Raw genomic sequence first — 26,136 nt, 5'->3', positions numbered from 1 at the left:
TTCAATCCCCGGTACCAAACAAACAAACAAACAAAAAATAGTGAGGAACAAAAAGCCAGTCAGATCATGGTCTTGACCCTGTGTGTGGTCTCTATGGCTCTGAGTTTCAAAGTGAATTGCTGGAATATTTGTTGAGAACTCCTAATGTCAATTATTATCTTTAGAACAGAATTTCAGAGATGGACTTTCCAGTCTCATCTGGAAAGTGAGGATCTTTCTACCAGTGCTCTGGGCATGTCTGAGAAAGGGTTGGGAGTCTCTTATGATTCAGTATGTACTTGGGTCACTCTGTCCTCTTCTTTGTGCATGGTATTTCTGTCTCCATCAGGGCCTGATTTCACCTGGTGTAGAGATTATTCTATTCCCTCTGGACTATAGCCCTCCAGATTTCTACTAGGGTGAAAGAGTGACATGGAGTGGGAAAAGGAATCTAGGAATCTTACTGCTTCCCAGACAGCTTTTACTGTTTTATCCCCACCCCTCTTTTATGTCTAGTTCTGGTGGTACCTGGTACTTTCGAATTCTGCAAGTACCAGGTGCCACCATATATTTTGTGAATTTTGTGGTGCAGTTGTGTCAATTTCCAACCTTCCCTACTGTGGTTTTGGAAACTGCCTCTCTTTGTTCTGCTAGATAAATCTGTTTTCCAGCTTCACAATGTGTTGATGTTGTCTCATTTCCTGTTGCCCTAACCACATTGATTTTTAAAAAAATAAAATCATTTGCTATTGTTTTAATGGGGCTTAGTTTTCCATATTAACCTAGAAGTTTCTAAGTAAAAAATATAATTTTTTTGACTCTCATTTAAATCAATCACAGTCTAATAAGGACTCAGAAACCACCACACTTATTTTAATATAGAGATCCTCTCTCTAATGTCATAAAAAGAATTTTTAACATAGTGACTGAAAATGCTAAGAGAGAAAACTTAGCTATTATTGACATATAGACACCGGAAGCAACAACTACTCTGAGTCTGAAGAGACAAAGGAAAGTTGGAATTACTAAAACTTGGTCTGCTGGAGCTGAAACTCAGACCTCTGAGTACAAGCACTGATGGGCCCTGTGTGGCTGCCTTGGATGGAGTCTAATGGGGCTGGCTGTGAGTGTTAGAAAACTGGAAGGACAGCAGAACAAAAAAGACATTATATACGTGACTGCACGACCAATGTAATTCTGTAACCTGTACACTCAGAAAAATGAGAAATTATATCCCATCTGATTCAAATGTATGATATGTCAAGATCATTGTACTGTCATGTGTAACCAATTAAAACAAATTTTAAAAAAAAGAAAAAAAAGAAAGCTGGATTCAAACTTGAATGTTTGGGGCTGGATCCATCCTGTGGGGTGAGGAAAAAGCAATGTTGGGTGACACCGATAGGCATAAGGAGCGAACAGAAAGGAAACAGAAAGGAACATGTGCCTCCTGCCCCCTCCTTACTCCCTGAAGTCTTTTCTAAGGGGATCTATTGCCAGAGCCTAGAAGGGATTCAGCTAGCAAAGGAGAAATGTGTTTTTCAGAGCCCAGCATCACAAAGCTGACTAGAAGGTGTCCTCGAAGCTGAGAGATAATAGTTTACTACCTGGAAGGGTCCACCCTTTTGGCTATTCAGGATCCATAGGCACCCTACAAATGTATTTGAATTTCCACAAAAATCACAACATTAGCTCTGATTCTATGAACAGAGTTATTCTCACTTTCTCTTCAAAATGAGAATACCCAAATCCCAAGCCCAATTGTGGGCAGGCAATGTCACTATTTCTGGGCTGTGTTAATTACCTGTCAAATTCCATCATAGCCCCATTTCCATATTCTGTTTCTTAAACGTTATCTTTGGACCACTTTTTTTCCATCTTAGTTTTCCTCATCTGGTTCAGAATTTGGGTTGGATGGAAAAGGGTGTTATATATCAACTCTCCTGTGCCCCCCAAATATGCTTATGGTTAGATTTATTAACTATTGTGCCCATTTATATTCCTAAGAGGAATATGAATAGGTTCCACTTGTTTCACATCATCTACTTAGTTATTGGCAGACTTTTTAATTTTGCCAGTATATGAATGAGAAATCATATCTCACTGTTGTGAATTTATCTTTTCTTTATCAATGAGACTGAACATCATTTTTCCATATGTTTATTGGACTCAGGTTTTCTCTTCTGCTCGTGTTTTTGTCCAATTTTCCATTTTTTTCTTATTGATCTTCAAGAATTCTTATTTTTTTCTGAAACATACAAATAAGAATAGAGAATAATATGAAAAATGTCATGTTCCCACCACCTGATTTCCTTAAATCCCAACATTGTTTTATTTGCCTCATTCTTTTTTTTTTTTTTTTTTTTTTGGTAGTACTGGACATCAACCCAGGGCTGTATCATGCTAGGCAATTGACCAAAACTTAACTACATCTTTTTTAAATAAACAAAACATATACATATATACATATAGATATATATGTATTTATATACACAACACACACATTTTTTGTCCTCCTTCCAACATTTTAGTCTTCTCTAGTGTTCCATAATAATCACTATTATGAATTTAGTATTTATCATTTCTATGAAAAGTTTTTATACTGAGGGGCCTGGGGTTATGGCTCAGTGGTAGAGTGCTTGCCTAGCATGCACAAGACACTGGGTTTGATCCTCAGCACCACATAAATGTAAAATAAAGATGTTGTATCCACCTAAAAAGAATAAATATTTTTAAAAAAGTTTTTATACTGAGTGGGAGTTTATATTCTGGATAGTAATCGTTTGTTAATTTTATGCATTTTGAATCACAATATCTCCTCTGATACTGTGCTGTATCTTTTACTTTGCTTCTGGTGTTTTTAATATATGAAAAATTTAAATTTTAATGTAATCAGATGTTTCTTTTGTGGTTTGTCCTTTTTGTGGTGTATTTTAGAAACCCCTTTTCCTATCTTTTCTGTGTACCTTTTTTGAACGTGTGTCTTCTCTCCTAGGGAAAGTCTGAGCTCTTCCAGCAGGCCCACATGCGGGCAGTATTTGCTGTGATTCTCTGCATATCCATTCTATATGCTGCTCCTTCTAGCTGATGTCTTGTATCTTTTCTTCCTTTTCCTTTTTCTTCATATCTGATTTCCCTTTTTATTCTTTTGCTCAGGATTTGCAGATTTAGAAGAAAATGAATTATCACATTTTCCTTCAGGTTAAACTATTAAAAATAAAAAGGATTAATTGGCTCATACAAGTGAAAGTCCAAGGACATCAGCTTTGATTCAGTGGATCACTAATGTAATCACTACAGAAACAGATGCAGTGTATTTCTTTTTGCCCTACTTCTGGCTAAGTCAGCCCTCTCCAGAAACTTGCTGTCCCTTGGAGATAAATAAAAATTTTATCGCTAATTCAGATTTTTTAATCTTGGTACTAGAGGTATTTGGGATAGGTAGTTCCTTGTGGTGGTGGTAGTGGTATGTCCTGAGCACTGTAGGATGTTAAATAGCATTCTGAGTCTATCCGTAGTAGATATAAAACTACCCCTCCCCACCCTGAGCTGTGACAACCAAAAATATCCCCAGACATTGCCAAATGTCTCCTGAGGTGTGAAACTCCCCTGGTTGAGAGTTTCTATCTTAGTTCATTTTCTGTTGCTGTAACAGAATACATGAGACTAGGTAGTTTTCAAAGAAAAGAGGTTTATTTAGTTTTGGACATCTTCTTAACTTCTAGTAAGGGCTTTCTGTCATGCATGACAGAAAAACAGAGAAGCAAATGGGCAACATGTGTGGAAGAGACAAAATACAAGGGTAAGCTTGCTTTATAACAACCCTCTTTTGAGGTAACTAATCCAGAGCTGCAACATCAATCTGTGCATGAGGGCTCCATTGCAAGACCCAAGAACCTCCCACTGGGCCCCACCTCTCAATACTGCCACACAGAGGAATTAAGCTTCAACTTGAGCTTTGGTGGGGACAAATGATATTCAAACTACAGCAGTTATTATCCTAATTAGATGGACCTAAATTACACATCTAGTTCTGAAATCACGAGAGCCTGCTGCAGGATGGAAAGTGCTGATTGGCTTAAACCAATCTGGATTGATGTCCAGATTTGTCTAACTTTCGTTCTATGTCCCTGAAGGGTAAAAACCAAAGAGAAAAGCTAGGTACTGTAGAAAGGAGGATGGTGGAATTTATGCTGGATCTCTTGGTCACCCTGGAGAAGTCTAATCTGAGGCCCAAAGTGGCAGCTAATGGAACACTGTCACCCTTCTCTCATATTAATACCCAATAATCAACTGTAAGCCTTAACTATAAGCTCTTAACATTCTCAAGCTGGGAGCTGGGATGAGTCTGCCCCGTTGTTTCAATCTGAGGCAAATCAAGCCCTTGTAAGTAGCACTGAGTAGATGAGGCTACCCATAAGAAAGGTGCAACTTAAGGTACAGGAGCCCCTACCGTTGAGAGCAGTTTCTAGAAAGGAAGCCATCTTCAGGCTCAAAAGAGGAGAGTGACGAAGGCAGAGCTGGGTAGCACAACATAGCATTCTCTATATTGCACAAACAATCTGGAAGTCAGTGATTCTAAACTCATTACCTGAGAGTCACCACAGTGACCTTGCTTTTCTACCAGTGGTTTGTTAGTCTTTAGGCAAGCATATTTTCTATTGTCTCAAACAGTTCAAAAACAAGCTTTTCGGATAGTTTCCAAAACTAGGTTTAATGTCTGATTTATCAAACAAGGCTCTACTTCTTAGTAATCTAATTTCAACATAACAAGATGCTTTAGTTCTTGGTTGGAAGGCTTCTGAGACAGGAGTATGTCTTTAGGGGGAGAATGATGACAGATTATCATACTTCACCATTACATCTTGACTCCCTTGGGATAGTGTATTTGTACCCTTCCTGAGGTGATGTGCTGTTCTTGGAGTATTGATAATCTTTCTTAAGGTGTATGGTAATGAGTGGTGGCTCTGGAGATTTTAGTTAGAATAACGTTATTGCCCAGCAGTCTTTAATTTTTTTGGCTCTACATAACAGAGGCTGTTTGCTTCCAAGCATATTTCATTAATAAACACAATTTTACATTCTGAAATATTGTATTCTGAATGTACAGTCTTCTTCTAAGAGCCTCACAGACATCAGTAATTGCCAATCCCAGCAGCTATAGTTGTACAAAGCACTTCAGCACTTGGAAATGAGTTTATCAACATCATGAAACGACACAAAATGGGTAACCATTATATGTTCATCACAAATATATAGGAGAGAAAAATTAGGAATAAAAATGAAGTGATAAAAATCAGTCTATATTTATAATCTACTCTATAGAAATAGTATCAAGCCGAAAGAAGGGTATATAGGCAATTAGTACCTGGTTTCTATACATTCTTGAACCCACAAAACAAAAAACAAAAGACAAGGACATGGGAAAATTTCATGGGAGAAAAAACAAAATTTACATGAAATATGGAAACTGCTAAAATGTTTCCAGATGTTAAGAAGCTCAAGTTATTTTAAAGTATAAAGAGAAACTGCTGGGTTAATTTTGAGACATTAGACAAATCACTGTTTAGTTTGCTTTAGAACAATAGTGTATGATATCACATGTTTAAGAGGCAGAATGACAGTGACAATTTAGGACCTTAATCTGGGTTCACTCCTGAATCACAGATACTGATTGAGTTCTATATCACAGAGCAATAAAGCAGGTCCTTTCAGGTTATTCTGTATTAAAATGGACTGATTATAATCATGACAGAAGACTCCATTTCTATAGGTACAGTGTTCATAATGTTTTACAAAAAAAATTCATGTTTACAAACTCTCACACTTAGCTTCCCACAGAACAAATTTTGCATGTATTTCTAAAACAGTTTAAATCACATGATTTTTCATTTTCTCCTAATTGGCAAAGCTCTTCTTTTGGGATTTTCTCGTTTGCATTGCCCAACTCCAAAAAACACCCTTTAGCAATGCAATTTATATGAAAGGCTACCCAAATTTTCATATTGCCATGGCTTGTTAACCCCTCGTATAATATTTTACATTTTTCCTTTCATTCTTTCTTAAAAAATATTTTATAATTGTAGATGGACACAATACCTTTATGTTATTTATTTATTTTTACATGTTGCTGAGGATCAAACCCAGTGCCTCATACATGCCAGACAAGTACACTACCACTGAGCCACAATCCCAGCCCCTTTCCTTTCATTCCTGTCACTAATCTTTGGTTTCAATGACCATTTAATAAACCATGTGGTATAGCAGGAAGCCATGTGGTGGTTACTGTGGGGTGTGTTTGTTTTATGCCTGCCCAGCATCTGCTATCCCTTCTTCCTAAAAACACAACTCTATTTTCTTTAGAAGCTTTTAAACTTGTTACACTTTGGCCAGGTTTTGGGGGCAGAACTGACCTCCTATTGGCAGGGGTGTGTTCTGGTGGTGACAGGCATAAGACAACTTGCATATTCCTCTCTCAGAAGCTCAGCGATTGATTCAGAGATACATGTATAACCCAATAGAAGCCAATTAGATGAAAGGAGATACTTTGGCTCTTCCCACTTCTATAGATGGGGCATGAATTCTACTAGGGGAAGTAGGCAGTAAATAAGATACATTACATGGTGTTCAGAATTAAGAAGAAAAATTAAGAAGGGAAGGGGAAAGAGGAACGCTTTTTTTGCATGGGTGCTGTTTTAGATAGGGTGTCCTAGGCAAGATCTCACTGACTTTGTTCATTGGGTTAAGAGCAGAAGAATGAGACAATGTCTGGTAAGAACACTTCCAGGCAGGGACGCAGGGAATGACACATACAGAATCTCACAAGAAAGCTTGGTGGGAATGAATAAGGAAGAACTTCAAGATCAGTGTGCTTGGAGCCCTTGAACAAGCAAGATTAGGTCAGAGATAATAGGATAAAGATCTGCAGAGAGCTGTGTAGACCATTCTGAAGACTTTAGCTCTTACTTTTAGAGAAATGAGATGATATTGGGGGATGATAGGGATGATTATAATGGCATCCTTTGTCTGCTATATTGAAAGGGGGAAAGTGTGTGTGCTGGTTAATTTTATGTGATAATCTGACTGGGTTAAGGAATGCCCAGAGAGCCACAAAAACATATTTATGGGTATTTCTGCAAGAGATTAGCATTTGAATCAGTATGCTGAGTAAAGATCATACTGGGTGGGCAGAACTGAGGGTCTCAATAGAACAAAAAGGCAGAGGAAGGGTGAGTTCTCTCTTTTGGAACCTGGACAAGTCATCTTCTCCTGACCTCAGACATGAGAGACTTCTGAGATGCTAGGACTTAACATCAAAGAATCTCATCTAGCCTTGGCCTGAGCTATAGTTTTGGCTCCCCTCATTCCTAGACCTTCAGACTTGAATCAAATTATGCCACTAGTTCTTGGTTCTCTTACTCACTGATGACATATTGTGGACTTCTCAGTCCCTGTAATTGCATAAGCCAATTCCCTTGTTTCATATCTCTGTAGCCCATTGGCTTGTTCCTTTAAAGAACCCTGACTAAGACAGGGTAGAAGCAGGGATACTGGTTATGACTGTTAGTATATTGAAATAGTGATTTAAATTTTTCACTGCTCTTAATTGGGGGGTGGATAGAGATCTTGAAAGAAATTGTAGGTACAGCTCCAGCTCTTGTCACATGGAGTTGACTAAAGCCAAACACATAGAAAATCCATAGTTTTAAAAAGAACTTTATTAGGAGAAGCACTGCCATCAACCAAGAGGGACTTAGGCTGTGGAAGATAGAGACACTTGGATTCTCAATTTTCCACAGATAGGAAATAGTCTGAGAAACCCATTTATCCACCAAAAAGGGTATATCTCTAATGTCCATTGCAAAGGACTAAGTAAGATGATGGAAAAATAATGACCTCCTAGAGTATAGAACCAAAAGTTTTATGGACGATAGACTCAAAACTCTTTTTTTTTCCTCTTTTTTTTTTTCAGTGCTAGAAACTGAAGGATCAAACCCAGGACTTATTATGGAACATTATTCCTCACCCCAGCATATAAAGGAACCTGACACCCTTCACTAGGTGGGATTTCATTATTATTTCAGATCAGTAACTCCTATTTGCTTCCATTATTTTTTGAATCAGATAACTTTTTAATGATTATATTATCTGTATTCCATTATTTGTTGTATGTTGGGTATATGAGAAGAAGATATTTGTTCTTTTAATTCATAGGTTTTATAATATAGGAGCTATATTTGGACCTGAGGTAAATCATGAGATCATATACTTCAAATATTTGATGCAAATATTTGAGATATGAGTATATTTTACATGTGGGAAGGATATGAATAATTATAACCAGGACAGCACAATATGGTAGATTATTGGTCCCAATTCTTCACTACCCTGTAGTAGTATTACGCATACAAGAGGTCTTTCCTATGGTTGCTTGAGGAGCAGTCAATTTCCTCACCTTCTTGACTTTGGGCTTAGTCAGACAACTTTCTTTGGGCAATGGGATGAAAGAGTAAGTGATAAGAGCAAAAGCTGGAAATATTCTTGCATGTTGGGTTTTCCTGTTTTTACTTCTGTGAGCACCATGAAAAGAGTTTGTCCTGGGCTTCAGCATGGGCTTTAAATAGGACACATGAAGCACAGGCACTATTAGTTGACTACTAGTTGACCCTTGGGCCCATAGCCTGAAGCATAACTCCCCTAGTCAACCCACAAACCCTCAGTTTAGAGGCAGATCTGAACCTAAGTCTTGGATCCAGCTTAGCTCAGCTAAATTGTTGCTTTCACAATTATCCATGGGAAAAGACAACTTTGGGATGGATTATGCAACAGTAATGTGGCAATGATGGCCATGTAAAGGTTCATGAGAGAGTTGATGGGAACTAGGACCAAGGTGGTAGCAACAGAAGTGATGAGAGGTGTTTGGTTACTGGTGTATAGGTAGACCCCATAGGCTTTGCTAACATTGTATGTGGGTTGGGGAGAAACAGAGAAGTTAAGGATGAATCCAAGATTTTTGGTTTGGACAATGGAAAAATGGAGTGGCTATTTTCTGAGATGGGAAACACTCCAGAGAATTGGGATTTGGGAGGCAATATCAGGAGGTGTTTTGGACATTTTTCTTTTGAGGGGGAATAAATATCCAAATAGAGATTTTAAGTAGGCAGTTGAACATTCAAATTTGGAGGAGGAGGGAGAAAGGTCTGGGAGTGATGAGTATGGAGATGGCTTATAAAGTCATGAGATTGGATGAGATCAACTGGTAAATGTAGTGGTTAGTGGATGGGGAACTAAAGAGTTATGCAAAGGATTGAGAAGGAACAGCAGTTAGATAAGTGCTAACAAAATGTTATTGATATGTGTTGTTATTAAGACTACATCAATTGCTCCCCATCTTCTTTTTCTTTTCCTCCTTCATAAATATAACTCCCACTAAATGTGCGTCTGTGTATGTGTGTGAACTGACTAGATGGAAAACTCAGTATTAATTTTTTTCATATATAACAGAGAATTATTAAAAAAACTAAAGGGTATCTTTTCCTCACCTGTTATATATTCACTAAAGAAAATCTTTTCTCTTTTGATCTCCTCTCTAGAACAGGGAAGCTAAGTCTTTGCATTAATTCTGGGTTCCCTTGATAATTCTTTGAGCAGGATGACTTTGTTCAAGAAGGAAAGGTGTTGCAGGTTGATGTCAAAAACAAAAAGTGCATAGTGGAATGAATAGCTAAAACCCTGGGGAACTAATTTTTCCCCCATCTCTAAGCCTGGAGGAGAAGGGGATAGGAATGGGAGGAAGGGTACAGTGGATATTAGGAGGTTAGCTCGCATGAAGTTCTCCAGTGGCAGAAGGGAACTGAACTCTTTCATCTCATTCATGAATCCCAAGTTTTTTGGATATTCAAGAAAAGGGAGCCCTCAAAAAGGAGAAACTGAACTTTCTAAAAATAAGGTACCTGGGACTTGAATGGTTCACTGAAAAAATAACAGATAAAAAGGCTTCTTAGACTGTGAAACAAGTATCATCATTTATACATTAAAGATACTTGGGAAGTTTTACTTGAAGAAGGGAGTATGACATAATGATAGCTTTTGTCTTTTCAAATATGATACTATTAGTCTTATTCTGTTTGGTTTTAGGGAGCAAACAATAATAAGTTGTAAGATGCATGAAGGAAAGAACATTTCACTGTGAAGTCTCAATGCATACATAGGGCTCAATACATTTTGATAAATGATTGAAAGCATGTATGACAAATGAAAACCAATGTAACACAAGTAGGCAGATTTTTTAACTTTTCTAATAATTCAAGCTATTCAAAAATTAGAGGCTTGGGATGTGCCCCAATAGTAAGTAGAGCACTTGTCTGGCAAAATCAAGGTCCTGGGTTTGAGTCTCATTTGTACTCACTCTCTCTCTCTCTCTCTCTCTCTCTCTCTCTCTCTCTCTCACACACACACACACACACACACACACACACTCTGAAGAGGATTTGAAGGGCAGTAGTATTCTTCATTGCTAGAAGTGAAGCAGGGGATAAAGAACCTTTTTTTTTTCAGCGATGTGATAGAGATGATTTATTCAGTAGGTAATGGTTAGACCACACAACTTCTGACATCTCTGAAAACTCAGATATTCCAGTATTATAGCTGAATCCAAAGAGGTCTATGTGTAGACTTAGGGCAAGTATAAACAGTTCCCATGATCTTGGAGAAGTCTTCAAGTGGTATGTTTCAATGGCGTGTTTATTAAACAAATGCTCATGACAGATTTTTTACAACAGCAACAAATGTTATTTCACAACATCAAATTTCCCTTACTAAGGAAAAAAAAACCCGATAATCCCAACAAGGTTGATGGATTTGGATTATTTTTTCAAGTGTTCTGGGGGGAAACCAGTGTCCTTACTCCTTTTCCTCTTCTGTCTCATCTTTAACTTTATCTGATTTCATTTTCTTTACCTCTTCTCTGGCTACATGTCCCCGGAAGGCTGCCTGGATTTTGACAGCAGCAGATTCCTCTTTTTCTTTTTCTTCTTCCTCCAACTCCTTCATGGAAAGAAAAAGAGACTTTTAAAACATCCAATGTGTTTTTGATGCCATAGAAATAAGGGCATAAATTTAATCAATTTAAGAATATACTTTCAGAGATCTGCTGCTTCTTCAGAGAATTTTTATATATTGTCACATTGTAGATGTACTAAACAGCAAATGCCAAAATAGCAGGCATTTTGTTTTGTCGCTCTTTAATATGCTTCTGCAATAAAAGATCATTGCCAACTTTTCGTTTTCTTTTTTTTCCAAAATAGCTCCTATTTAACAGTTTTCCTGAGCAATAACATTTTTTGGGGGGTGGGGAATAAGTAGGAAACATGGTAAAAATGTTAAGATTAGTAAAAGAACTTTTAAAAAATAATCATGATTACATAAGATGATTAAAATGTTAACTTTAAAATTTCTAAATAATTAGATAATTAAAATCAGATACTTTTTTTTTTTTTTTGGTACTGGGGATTGAACTCAGGGGCACTCGACTACTGAGCCATGTCCCCAGCCCTTTTTTATATTTTACTTAGAGACAGGGTCTCTCTGAGTTGCCTAGTGCCTCACCTGTTGCTGAGGTTGGCTTTGAACTTGCGATCCTCCTGCCTCAGCCTCTTGAGCCACTAGGATTACATGCATGTGTCACTGTGCCTGGCTAAAATCAGATACTTAAGAGTGGAGTACCAAAGATAAATTAATTTACTCCAGTAATGTTAGGTCTATCATTGTTGGTTGCACTTTGACATATTAAAAAAAATTAGGTATAATTTACAGACAGCAAAATGCATGGATCCTAAATGTAAGTTGAACAGCCCTTAATATACTTTTATTTTTTAAAATTTTTTTTAGTTGTAGTTGGACATAATATCTTTATTCATTATTTATGTGGTGCTGAGGATTGAACCTAGTGCCTCACATGTGTGAGGCGGGTGCTGTATCACTGAGCTACAGTCCCAGCTCTACATTTTTAAATCATAAAAATTACATATGCATATTTAAAAAATCTAAATATCACTTTCAGTGAAAAGTTTTCTCCATTTTCCCAGATTCTTTCCTAATAGGTTAAGCATTATAATGGATTAAGTGTGTGTCTCCTTCCAAAATTTCTCCGTTTGCAAAAATGTTTATATGAAGATGTGTGTGTGTGTGTGTGTGTGTGTGTGTGTGTGTGTGTGTATACACACCTTTTTATTTTAAAAATGTATACATACCTTTTTATTTTAAAAATGAGATCATGCTAATCATGGTATTCTGCATCTAGTTTTTCCATGTAACAATGTACCTTAGTTCTCTTTTTCTATGGTATCATTTATTACATAACTCTGATCATTCTCCTATTGATGGACCTATGGGTTGTTCATCCTTCCCTGACTACCTCCATGGTCAAACAATGAGACAAATAGCAATTAAATGCAAAAAGAATGGTATAAAATCCTCTGAGATGCCCAATATATGCAAATAAATTACTCTCAAGTTGGAAATCAATGAAATTCTAACTTAAAACCCATGAAAACCTATTTATAAGGGCATCTGTGAAAGATAAAAGGAAAGAATAGTCCCTTTCCTTCTTCCATGAATTCCCACTACACTGCTACCAATATTAGGCTTATTGGATTGTACTAATATAATTCTGGAATAATTTTGTAAATATTATAGGGAAAATCTGCTCCTCATTGAGTGAGAAACAAGGTATTTCTTAAGGGGCACATCCATTTTTAGGTGTCAATTACTGGATAACTAACTGGGACATTTGGACATGAAAAACGACTCAGAGGTTTGGCCTTTGACATTATATAGAGTGAGCTCTTTCTCATGAGGCTTGGTCCTCCTGATTCTGAACTATAAAGAATATAGACAGTGATATGCTGGTAAATGTTTAACAACTGCCTGCCACCCCCACTCCAACCCCTGATCCCAGGGAAAAAAAAAAAAAAGAGCCCTGATTTCTAGTTTTTTCCATAGCCTTAGTATGCTCAAGTGGCTATTAAAATGATATTACTGCTGGGCATGGTGAAGCATACCTGCAATTCCAGCAACTCCGGAGGCTGAGAGAGGAGGATTCCAAGTTGGAGGCCAGTCTTAGCAATTTAGTAAGACCCTAAGCAACTTAATGAGACCCTGTCTCAAAATAAAAATTGAAAGGGGCTGGGGCTGTAGCTGAGTGGTAAAGTACCTCTGGGTTAAATCTCCAGTACCAAACAAAAAAAAAAAACAAACATATTACTGAACTTGAAGTTGAGTAGAGATGTGTATAATTGTCTCTTGAGTGCTGGCTTTAGCATATAACTGAGTTATAGATTGGTATCCAGGGCAAACTTCCTTTTGACTCTGCACCTTGGATGTAGGCTGTCAGGAGGAAGGCATTATTGTAGAGGTCTATGCATGGAAGATGAGTCAGTCACATTGTGTGAAGTCATTTTATTTCCCTGTATGTAATTTTCTATGATTTTTCCTTTTGTAATCTCTGAACCTCTGCCATTGTGATGTGGTGACAGTAACAATTAGTGAAAAATTCCCAGAGTGGAAGATGAATCTGAAAGATTGAGACTGGGGCTCTAAGTTCTGTTAGCATTTCCCCAAGGGAAGATTTTCTGTCACTGACAATCTTGGAAAATAAGATTATATTTTTAATAGGTAGAATGAGTTTTCCTTTATAAAAGGCATGGGTGAAAATAATACACCAATTTATCACTGACATTAATTATCTATAAAGCAAAATTATAATTTTAACAATATAGATAATAGACTGATTCATATTTGGAGCATAATTTTAAAGTGAGCAATATCATTCTTTGTAGAAATCTGATAATAAATGGAAAAATTACATACTTCTGCATTGCCTGGTATGTCTTCTATGTCTTCCCCTTTCACAGATGTCTGTGACTTTTCTTGAGCAGATTGTTCTTGCTCCTAGAGAGATGGAAAGGGAAAGGGTCAATATATATCTTTTATTAAGTAAAACATGTTGGAACAAGAAGAAATAAATGAAAGCTCTCAAGGGAATATGTATAAACACATTTCAAAGACCAAGGATTTGGCAAAAATGCTTGCTGTTCTGCTTTTGAAATGAATTCGTCACTGATTTACATTAAAAACAAACCATTGTCTCATAGTAAAAGTCAATAATGTGAGGTAATGAATCCTGAGGAAAGCCCAAAAAAGGGGTATCAAGGATTTCTAAAATAGTCATAAAATAAATGCCATTGCGATGCATAGTGTGAGGTCAAATTGACTTAATGAAATTCATAGATTAAAAACAAGTCAAGGAAATATGTTTCCCTGTAGAGAGTGATTTAAATATAAAAAGAGAAGCCAGCTCCACCAATTTTGATATGGTTATTGAGTGTTCCTTCAAAATACAGGTTTAAGAGCTGGGGTTGTGGCTCATCTGTAGAGCACTTGCCTAGTACATGCGAGGCCCTGGGTTCGATCTACAGCACCACATAAAAATAAATAAATAAAATAAAGATATTGTGTCCAACTAGAATAATTAAAACTATCTCAAAGTGTTTAAAAAAATACAGGTTTTAAAAAAATAAACAAAACAAAAAAATATAGGTTTTGCTAATTCACCATCTGTAGGAAGGGCCTCTTTCATTTTAACCATAAAACAGAAAATTGAGAATATACAAGGAAATCAAATAAAGCCTTAAGAATTCAAAAGGAAAGGAAAAAAAAATCTGAAATTACTGTTTGACCCAAGGAAAAATATTTTTCAAAATTATCCCTTTTATTTCACAAAAGAGAATGTAGTAAAATAGAAATAAATAGATCATCTCCATATATGTAGGCACAAATGAATGGAACTTTACTTTTGAACTCACTGGAATAAATGACAGCTACTGCTGCAGGACCTTCCCCAAATCTACTGAAGAACATCATCAAAACCTGAACTTTGTTAATTCCTTTTAATTCTAATTACTCAAAAGATGGTATTATCTCAGTTGTACAAAGAAGTGTTCTCAAATCATTATTGTTATTGTTGTTATTATTATTATTATTTTAATCTTCCACATCATTTATTATCCTATGATAATGTGTGTGTGTTTTAAATGATTATGGAGTTTTGACTAGAGCAATGTATCATGAATTTATCTAGGCTGTTGTTGGACGTTTTGGTTGTTTCTTTTTTTTTTTTTTAATTAGTTGCTCAAGACAATACAATGATCTTGACATATCATACATTTGATTCAAATGGGATATGAATTCTTATTTTTCCACATGTACAGATTGCAGGATCACATTGGTTATACAGCCACGTTTATACATACAGCAATACTAGTGTCTGTTGTATTCTGCTGCCCTTCCTATCCCCCACTCCCCTCCCATCACCTCCCATCACCTCTCTCTACCCAATCTTCTGTGACACATTTCTCTCTTTTTTTTTCTCTTCTCTCTCACACCATCATATATGTAATTTTGTATAACAATGAGGGTCTCCTTCCATTATTTTGAGGCAGGGTCTTCACTATGTTGTCCAGGGCTGGCTCTGAACTTCTGGATTCACGTGATCCTCCCGCTTTGACTTCCTGAGTGGCTAGGACAATAAGCATGCAACATCATACCCAGCTAGTATTCTCAAATTTTAAAATATCTACAAATTACTTTGGGGATCACGTTAAAATATAACTTCTGATTTGTAGAACTGGGGTAGAAACTGAGACTATAAATTTCTGTTAAATTCCCAGTTGATCCCAATGATGATGATCCCAATAATCTTTCTCAACCATCCTTCCTTATCTGAACCACAGAACACAGAGAATGTTTTGAGTAGTGGTTTTTTTCTTAGTTTTCCCAAGGATGCTACAAAACTAGAATTATATTGCTAAAAAGGCAAGACATGTAATGGGTGCTTTAATTTAGGGCCTAAGTTTTTTGAGGAACCTTGTTAAGAAAAGCTATCTTTGAGAATACTGCTGAGATAGATAGGTTCAGATTCTGAAGAGATTAGCTTTATAGAGAAAACTTAATATCATTACCATCTTTAATTCTAATTAGTCTTTTGTAACATATAAGTGACAATAAAATATTTGAACTAATGTTGTTTTATTTTATGAAATGTCATCCATTCATTTAACAATGTCATCCATTTATTTGTTGAGTATCTGCTCTTTCTAAGCATTGTAATGTTCAATGAAATTTGAAGAATTTCAGGCAGGATAATTTTTCTATAACTTTCAAGCACCTTCTGTCTATTGATAATCTTTAAATTTAACCTAAAAATCTATACTTGATTCAAATACTTCAGAAAAAAATTTTATTAGAAAAAACAGTGTAATTAAAAAGTTTTCATGTTAATTCTCACAATTCTGGGGAGAATCTAATAATATTTGTTTTCTAGATAGAAGAAATAGCCAAATTCAATGGTTTCATAGAACTATACCTTGAATGCATGGTTGTTATAGAAGCGGTCCTCTACCTTAGCCCCCCATTCTGCTGGATCAAAGTTGGTTTCTAAATAATAAAAAAGAATAATTTCACTTATTTTGAGTTCATTAAAGTAAATCCTGAATAGCAGCACACAAAAATTTCTTGTTCCAAGTTACAGTTTCTTTATTGACAGTCAAAAATCTTATTGACAATTCATATGGTCTAGTACTATAGACACAACCAGTGATCATTAAATATAAGATGATCAATTAAACATTAGATGAGCCCTTGGGGATATTTACATTAGCACTAAAAAACATTCCTTCTGCTTTCACAGAATTTATAACAAAATGAGAGAACAAATGTCAATATTTAAATATGAATATAGGCACATATAAATATGTATTAGTAAATACAGAAAAGTATTTAAAAATAAATGCTAAGTAGTCAAGAAGTTTGGAAAAGTGAAGTATGGGAGGTTTTTTTTTTTTTAAATATAAGGCATGTTATAGAGATAGTTGATGTGACAGGATGAAGTATTTATATTTAAACAGAAATTTTCTTTAAAAAAAATTTCACTATGAAAAATTTCAAACTTAGAAAGTAGAGAGAATAATATAACAAAGTCCCATATGTGTATGACCTAGATTCAACAATTATCAACTCATGATTTATTTAACCTATAATCTTTTCTTCTGATTATTTTCAAGTCAACTCTAAGCACCTTATTATCTTATTTACACCTTATTATTTTATTTACAAACATTTGAATGTGTTATCTCTAAAAGATAAAGGATCTTTAAAATATAACCATAACATTATCATACCTAAATAGGAACAGTAATTTATTAATATAATCAACTATCCAGTCAACTATCCAAATTTCTCTCATTGTCTAGTATATTTTGTTGTTGATCAAATTAACACCCCCCCTCCCCGCCAAAATGGGCATGTACAGCCTTTTGTTGTTATATCGTTTAAATTGCTTTAATGGAACCCCACCCACCCATTATTTTCCTTGCAGCAATTTATTTGTTGATGGAATTGGGTCATTTTTCCTCTGGAATTTTCCACAGTTTGGATATTTATGACTCTGTCTCCATGGTGGCTTTTAACAATTTCCTTTGCTTTTGAATGTCCTGCAGACCTATAGATTGTATCTGATTGGGGTTTGACTTTTTGGGGTAAGAATACTTGATCAGTAGAGTTGTGTAATCAGGAGATAAATAATATCTACTTGTCTCTTTTTTTAATAATATTTGTGGGTCCCGTGTTGATAAATCACTTAAGATCATTTCTTTAGGGGTTGAAAAATGGTAATGCTCTAATTTGATCATTACCTCTTTATTTTTTGAAGAAACTCAACAACAACAAAAAAAAGTGGTTGTCCTCTTCAACTATTTGGTTACCCTGAAATACAGCTCTTACAGAAAAGAAAATTTTTCTTCCCCTCTGCCAGTTTTCAAAATAATCAGTTGGTTTCCTAAGATCCTCTCAAGATGTCCAATGAATGGTGGTTTTGTTTTAATTATGAAGTCATGAATATTTAACCAACTGGATGAATTCCAGTACTGATGTTGTAATTGTTCAAAATTTGGCCAGAGGGAGCTTAATTCAGGTGCTCAGATTCTCCTAAGTCCTTTGCAAACTACTTTAGTAATCCTTGAGAGTGTTTTTTTTTCTTGGTATGACAAGATGGTCAGCCTCATCCTCTGTATTTGTGACAGTGCATAGAATTAGCTAGTTTCCCAAGAAGCCAGGGGTCGTCGGAAATGATATTCAGAGATGAAAATCTAGGGGCTAGGTGCCCACCGGTACTGAATTGGTCATTGTTCTAAGGTTTTTTGGGGTATGAAGCTGAAAACTACTTCCATTTCTCAAAAGAGAAAACATATCATGAAATCACATTGATATTTTTCAATTACAATTTAGGATTATATGGGGCCCTTCATGCCTATAATCCCAGTGACTTGGGAGGCTGAGGCAGGAGGATCATAAGTTTGAGGTCAGCCTCAGCATCTTAGGAAGACACTCAGCAACTTAGTGAGAACTTTTTTAATATAAAAAATAAAAAATAAAGGACTGGGGATGTAGCTAAGTAGCAACACACTCCAGGGTTCAATCCCTAGTACCAACAAATATATAAAATAAGTAAAATAAAATTTAGAACTATAAAATTTTATAAACTTCTTTCATTTTTAAAATTTTATGTCAATATTCCTACAATAATACTGATTCCTCATAGCACTAGCATAGTAGCTTACCTGCTTTATTCTATACTATATAAATAAATAGTGTTCAGAATAACCCTCTGTTAGTCACTTTTCCATTACTGTAACAAATATCCAACATAAATAAACTTAAAAAGAGGAAAAGGTTTATTTTGGCTCATGGTTTTGGAGGTTTCAGTCCATGAATGATTGGCTCCAGTGTTTGGGCCTATGGCCATTATCAAAGCAGGAGTATGGAGGAAGCTTGTTTACCTCTTGACCAAGTAAGAGAGACAGAGTGCCCACAATTCCCTTTAAGGCCATGCTCCCAGTGATCTAAAGTCTCTCTCTAAGCCCCATCTCCTAAAGGTTCCACCACCTCTTAACAGTGCCACAAACTGGGGGACAGCCTTTAACACATGAACCTGTGGGGGACATTCTGATTCAATTATAACATTCTATTACAATATTATTAGCAATGATTACTGAAAACATTTTAAGGTTTTTATGTTGTTGTTTATTTTGATTTTAGGCTATACCTAGCAGGTTTGTACAGTAAAATTACTGTGTAATGTACTTACTTGAAATAATTCTCTTCCTTGTGTTTGTGTCACCTACTTACTATTAGTTCATTTGTTTAACTTCATTTTTAAATGTTAGGAATTGCTTAATTTTTAAATTTAATCTTATTACTATGCTAAATATTAATAAACCCAAACAAACTATATTTTATCTTGTTACCTCTATCCTGTTTCCTTTTGCTAGAGGAAAATGTTAATTTTAAAAGATTTATTCTTACATTAAAATAAAGTTATATATTCGTATCAATCTTTTGTTAGATAATAGGATACTAAGCACACCTTCTCTCATCTTGTTTTTTTCCCACTGATTGATTCCTAAAGATCATTCAATATCTAGAGATCTTCCTTATTCTTTTTAAGTTATATATTATTACATTGAGTAGACATACTCTTACTATTATGGGGGTTGAGTGTGCAGTTCAGTGGTACAAAATTTGTCTAGTGTGCATGAGGTCCTGGAGATTGATTCCCAGTACCTAAAGAAAAAAAAATCTCCACTATGGATATTTAAGTTGTTTCCATAAATGTAGAGGTAGAACTTCTGAGCCAACGATTAAATACATATATAATGTTGGTAGGTACTACTGAGTTTCTGTCCTTCGTGTTGTACCATTTTGCTTCTCCACTGTGTGAGTGCATGTTCCCCTAGCCTTGCTTAGAGTGTACTGGCAAATAGCATTTTGCAAGTTTGATGGAGGGATGATTGTTGGTAACAGTGTAGTTTTGATTTGGATTTCTGTTACTTGCAGCATTTAAAAAAATATTTTTTAGGTGTAGTTGGACACAATGCCTTTAATTAATTAATTAATTTTCATGTGGTGCTGAGGATTGAACCCAGGGCTTTGCACATGCTAGGTGAGCACTCTACCACTGAGCTACAATCCCAACCTCTACTTGCAGCATTTGAGTAGATTTTCAAGTTAAGGGCCATTTGCATTTATTTTTGTCTGAATTATTCGTATCTGTTTCTTTTTTCAATATGGTTGTCATTAGAAGTGGGTCATAAGACACTGTTTTTACAAGCTCTTTATTAGGTTTATTAACCCACTGGGATAATAATTACAAGTATTTTTTTTCCCTGTCACTTGTAGTTTTATTTTCTTTTTGGTACTTTTTGTTATGTAAAAGTTTACTTTTATGACATCACTTTTATCAATCTGTTCATAATTGTATCTGGAATTTGAAGCCATTAAAGCAACTTAGTTAGCAATTTTTTTATGTTATTAAGAAACTTATTCATATTTTTTTCTTAGTATTTGTATGGTTTCTTTTTTTAAAAAATATTTTAATACCTTTATTTCACTTATTTATTTTTATGTGGTGCTGAGGATTGAACCCAGGGTCTCGCATATGCGAGGTGAGCGCTCTACCAGTGAGCCATAGACCCAGACCCTGGTTTCTTTTTTTAATATTTAAATTTCCAACCAATTTAGAATTTATTCTGAATCGGTCTACTTTTATTCTTAACTTCTTTAATTCATTATCAATTCATAAAAAGCCCACTGTTTCCCTAGTGATTTGAGATACCACTTATATACTGATATGTTTTTTTGTCACAAAAACAAACATTAAAACAAAATCACCTGTGATGAATGATAGTAAGGGAATTCTTGCATTGTATGGGATACTGAGAAGAAATTCCATGATTTCTTTTGCCTTTTTCGAGATACTAAATTCTGATACTTATATCAGTTGGATAATTCACCTTTGATTAACATGGATGGAAGTGGGTATGGTGCTTAAAATTTTTTCAAATGGTTTTACTGGTTGTTTATTACTGAGCTAGTATTCCCAGGCCATTAACCTGAATAATGAAATTGCTTTTATTACTGGGATCTGGTAATGATGACTCAAACGTTTCTGTAATGTTATGTTTCTGAGTTTTAAAATTAAACAAATGACTAAAGGCATTTTACTGCGTGAATTTGTAAAATTAATGTTATGATAACAAAATTAGTGTTCATAATAATTTACCTCTTTCTCCAAAGCATTTTTCTTACTAACCTTTTCTCCCTAAATATAGTTTGTCAGATATTTTTAGTACAACTTAAAACTATAAATAAGATTGTGCAACAGGGCTGGGGATGTGGCTCAAGCGGTAATGCGCTCGGCTGGCATGCGCGGGTGCTGGGTTCGATCTTCAGCACCACATAAAATAAAATAAAGATGTTGTATCCTCTGAAAACTGAAAAAAAATAAATATTAAAAAAGATTGTGCAACAAATATTCATATTGACTGGACATGGAAAAGACTAGCAATGGCCAGGAAATTGGCAGAGATTCTGAGCTTTATAAGGGCAGAATAAAGAGGACAAGGGGTGGAGCTGTGCCATGCATGTGAGTTGTTTGAATTCGAGCCTTGGGCTAAGATTCTTCCCTCTGTAAAATGATTTGCAATGGAATATCTGTCTGCTTGTGGCAATTTCTAGTCACCTTTACCATTCTGTTGGAATACTATCATTGAAAGTAACAATAACAACAGTTTATACAAAATGAATTTTATAGTCAAGAATAGGTTTTTAGTATAAACTTATATAACTACTAGTTCCCAATTTTGATTCTGGGTCAGGTCATGATAGTCACAAACCTTTAAGACTGGGGATTTGGAAGTTTTATTCATGGTAGCGAAGGAGATTTGCTTTGGTTCTCAATCAGAGAGTTACCTTTAGATCTTTGTCTCTGTGCAGGATGAGAGTTTTAGAGTATAAAAATATATAAATTACCTTCCCATGTTGACAGTTCACTTTTCAAAATAGTTTGTTTCTGTGCCTTTATTGAAGAACGGTTTCATACCCCAGTGAAGACCGTTTTATTTAATCTAAGGCAAGTTGAATTATTTTTGTATTACTTATAATACCTTCAAATGAGAAGAATCAAAAATTAAAGAAAATTGCAAATTACCCTCTCAGGAAGAACAGAAAGTCAACTATTGGGGATGCACAAGAGCAGTCTCTTAGATAGTGGAGAGGAACACTTGTCTGATCTTTAGAGGTCCCCTTCCACACTGTGTGTCCATGAGAAACACAGTGAAGAAAGTCTGAATAATAAACAGGTAATCTTGAATAAGAGAATCAAGAGAAGCTGTCAAAGAGGCATATATTGTTTCCAATAGCAAGAACTGTTATGTGAAGTCACCTGCTTAAAGGCTTGTTGTAGAATAAAGATGGTCTTAAATAAGTTTTACTATAATCCAAATGCTTAAGTCTTTTATTTTAAAAATGTCTACTTAAAAAAAGCTTACTCTCTCTTTTCTCTAGAAGGTTCTCAAAATATGCTGCTGCAAAAGCTGGTATGTTTTCTGGTTGTTCCCTCAGAATCTCACGTGTCAGGCCTTCAAGAAGATTCCCAAATCCTTGTGGAATTCGATAATGGGTGTTGGAGAATGGAATCGACATCTCCTTGGGAAGAATTGCCTAGAGTACCTAGAGATTCATTAAAGAGCACTTATCTTTAAATTTTTCTGATGTTAATTATTAATTACATAATCACAATTATGACAACAAAATATTTCTGAGACCCAAATTTCCTGGACTTCAACTTTTGTTTCTCTAAAGATACCCCAAATCCATATATTTCCACTCCCGCAGAGAATTTCAAATTCTGAGCTTTATAAGGGCAGAATAAAGAGGACAAATTCTTCATTTTGAATTAGAATATTACAAATATAGACTCATTCAATTGACTAAATAATTTTTTAAAAATTAAACCCCACAGTATTTACTATGCCACTAAGTACTTTTTTCTGCCTCTGTCTTCCTGTATTAAAAGATGTGGGTAATTTTTGCTATTCCACTGTATTTAGACAGAACGATTATTAAGAAAGGTAGTTTAACTGAATTAATTATTGATCGCTGAGAAGACACTGTTTAAGGTCTAAAAAAATTACTTCAACTTGTTAAATTAAATTTCACACTTATTTTTTTTTTCTTAGCTGCCACTTCTGAAGCCTGATCTATATGTCTTGAAACACCTTTGCACTCTTGAATGGCATTGAAGAGAGGAAAAAAGAAGGTCATGGTTTTGAAATCCCAGGTTGCGAAGTTTTGGGATTCTTTTATTGTCTGGTTTTGTTTCGACCAGGCCTTCTCTTTCTTAGAATACAAGGCTAGATTAAGGTAGCTGCCAAGCAATGGGCTGGACTACTGAGTATGCAAAGAATACCCAGGGACCCGGCCTGTTTTGTGAGTCAGCGCTGAATAGGGGTCCAGGTTGGGAGACAAGAGGGTTTAACGACGCCCAAGTCCTCCCCGCGCCCACCCTTTGTAGAGGAAACAGGAGTTGAGACCTTCCTCCAGACGTTGTGAAAGGACAGGTGAGACCCTGAACCAGGCTGGGGAGGGAGGGCGGATGGTGTGATTCCGTCGAGGACCTGGGATTTCAGACTCTCGAAGGATGGGCTGCCTTGGCTCCCAATCTGCTCCCGGATCCCCAGAGTGTGTAGGGGATGCTGAGAGAATACCAGAGACGAAGGTAAAAGGCGAGGTCTTTGTGTTGGAGAGCGAGTGGGGGAAACCGCCTCACCTCTGCTTTCTCTCCCAGCTGGTGCGGGTGGTTCCGGTTGTTTTTTCTCGTTGCTGGGTAACCGTTTTTCCTCCCTCCCCCTAAACTACGGCGGCCCGGAGGGAGAGAGGAGCTCCTCCCTCCGAGGCCGCGTTGGTTTCGCGGACTGAAGGTCCGGGAGAGGGTGGAGTCGGCCTCACAAGCCCCGCCCCGCCCCTGCCCCCGCCCCGCCCCCCGCTGTGGTGCACTTCCCAAGTCCAGCGGGTTGCCGACAGACCGTCGCAAGCATGGTGACCCCAGGGTCTGCACTCCGGCTGGTTCTGCCATTAATCCTTTTGGCCGACAGAAGTGCAGGTGAGGCGGCCCGGCTCGTTCGGACCCCTCAGGGGCCTCAGTCTCCGAGGTCCCGATCCTCTTCGGGATCCCGATCCGCGCCGGCCTTCTAGGTCTGGGACCGAGGCCATGGCCTGGGGCGGTTTTCTGCGACCCTGGCAGGCTTGCAGGTGTTTGCTGCGCGGGAGGCCAAGCCCTTTCGCTTTCTCCGCTCCCACCCACTGTCCTTAACTTGTGTGGAGGAGGGGAAAGAGTTAGGTTTATCTGAGTGAGGAAGCTCAAATGTGCCCAGACGGAGGCCCTCAGGGGAGCTAGGAGGAAAGGGGGCGAAGCTAGTTAAAAACTATTGGGAAACAGGTGACTGAGTCATCCAAAACATTTCAGCAGCTTCCCCCTCAGTGGTGCCTTTGGGGAGGCTGTGCATCAGCCTGGGTTCCTTGGGGGAATTAAATTTTACTCGTTTAAGTGGTTATTAGGGCTAAGAAATACAACCCCCTCACTAGCTCAGAATAATTTAAGGCTCAGCTTTGATTTCTGGTGCAGCTTAGAAATATGGATGGTGGATGATATGCGTTGGGAAGGGGAGTAACTCAAATTGGCCACTGTGCAGGTCAGAGCCTGCTGTTTGAATACCTTGGGCTGAACCCTGGGTCACAGCATGGAGATACCAGAAAAGGGGGCTCTGTCTGCTAATACAAAGTAAAGTGATAGTGCTGAATTATTTTTCCTTCTTCAAACCACTCAAAGACCGAGTCCCAGAGATCTCTGTTAAATGTAAGTTGAGATGGGAGAATGATATGACTGCTGCTCTACTGAAGCACCTACAAAATACCCATATTCACACAGGCAGCATAGTGAATAGTTTTTAGAGTTCAATTAGTAGCACTCTGCTTGTCATTCCCTGACTCATCACCACTCAGTGACCATTGGGAACCATCATACAAGTTGAGCAGAAGGTAAAGAGAATAGAGCCATTATTTTATTAATTTTTCTGTTAAGGGTTATCTTTAATATCAGTATCAACTCCTTTGGGTCATATCATTACATAACCTTCACTAATAAGGACTATATTTTTCATTCATTCATTCATGTTCTTAATTTCCCATCTTTCTTACTTGGTTTCATATCCTGAGGTCTTTCCTTTAAACCACTCACCCCCCTTTGCCAGTGTTTATCATGTGATATTTGAGGTGTAACAATGAAGTGACCCATGAACTCACCACCCAATTTGAGAACTAAAATACTGAGTTTTATTGAGCCAGTGTTTTCCTCCACAGTGCATCTGCCAGGTCCCCCATGAGAGGTAATCACTATCCTAATTTTGTTAGTCTACTTGTAATGATGGTCTGTCTGTTACCTGAAGCACTCATTCCTTTTTTTTTCTTTTCAATTCTGCTCCCAAATAAAAGGAGAAATTAAAGAAAAAAAATCAAATGTTAAATGTGTATTGTGTTTGACTCAAAAGCAATTGCCAGTCTTGTTCTCTCAATCTTCCTTAGTCCATTGCTCAATTCCTTGGTCTTCATGTTCCACTGTCTAATCAGGTTGGAATTTAAACCTTATAAGCACACCTGACAGTGGCAGAGTAATAATAACTTTGGACTCAGGTAACTCAGTTTCTAGTAGTCCTCTCATAAACTACCTTGTGATTTAAGTCCATTGTCAAAGTTTAATATTTAGTGTCTTTAGCATTGTGCTTGCCACAGTAAGCTCCCTTCTAGAATGTCAGCTGCTTGCTGATAAGGATTTTTATCTATTGTTTTCTTCACTGTTCTATCCCTGATACTTAAAATGGTGCCTGGCACATGGTAAGCATCAATCAATAAGTATTGTTGAATTAACAAATATGCAAAAGTTATTTTAAAAATTGCTTAATTTATTTAGGTCTTAGTCTCTTGGTCAGTACCTTTTGATCAGTAACAAACATGATTCTAAGAGGCTTTCACCTCTAAAATTCTTTAGCTCAGCATAATATAGCCATGAACAAATATATTCAGTAAGTATGTATTGGCCAACACAGACTGCCTTGAAAAGGTACTTCCCCAGTCTATGGGCTATTGGCTGCACATTCAGATATGCAAATAGCAGCCAGTTTTCTTCACTCCATTCCTCCACTCCTACCC

General features: G+C 36.6%; 2 protein-coding genes across 4 annotated transcripts in view; one reads left to right on the top strand and one right to left on the bottom strand.

The window, feature by feature from the left end:
• Positions 1-10,673: 10,673 nt before the first annotated feature.
• Spa17 (sperm autoantigenic protein 17) lies at positions 10,674-23,772 on the bottom strand. 2 transcript variants are annotated; one of them, XM_026404616.1, is made up of 5 exons: positions 23,702-23,772; positions 22,422-22,602; positions 16,403-16,473; positions 13,849-13,929; positions 10,674-11,025 (listed from the first exon to the last, which is right to left on the bottom strand). In XM_026404616.1, exons 2-5 carry the CDS (start codon positions 22,573-22,575, stop codon positions 10,882-10,884), a joined length of 450 nt encoding a protein of 149 aa, XP_026260401.1. In that variant the 5' UTR covers positions 22,576-22,602; positions 23,702-23,772; the 3' UTR covers positions 10,674-10,881. The 2 variants fall into 2 exon arrangements, with proteins under 2 accessions (XP_026260401.1, XP_026260402.1); XM_026404617.1 differs by lacking the exon at positions 23,702-23,772 and adding an exon at positions 23,466-23,515.
• Positions 23,773-23,929: 157 nt separating this feature from the next.
• Positions 23,930-26,136, top strand: part of Siae (sialic acid acetylesterase) — a 33,143-nt gene continuing 30,936 nt past the window's right edge. For both annotated transcript variants that reach the window (XM_026404621.2, XM_026404619.2), the window contains exon 1: positions 23,930-24,034. In XM_026404621.2, coding sequence (XP_026260406.1) covers positions 23,968-24,034 — 67 coding nt within the window. In that variant the 5' untranslated portion in view covers positions 23,930-23,967. The remainder of the gene's footprint in view (positions 24,035-26,136) is intronic.

Source organism: Urocitellus parryii, chromosome 4 (genome assembly GCF_045843805.1).
Source record: "Urocitellus parryii isolate mUroPar1 chromosome 4, mUroPar1.hap1, whole genome shotgun sequence".
Classification (NCBI taxonomy): Eukaryota; Metazoa; Chordata; class Mammalia; order Rodentia; family Sciuridae; genus Urocitellus; species Urocitellus parryii.
This window is presented reverse-complemented; position numbering and strand designations above follow the sequence as displayed.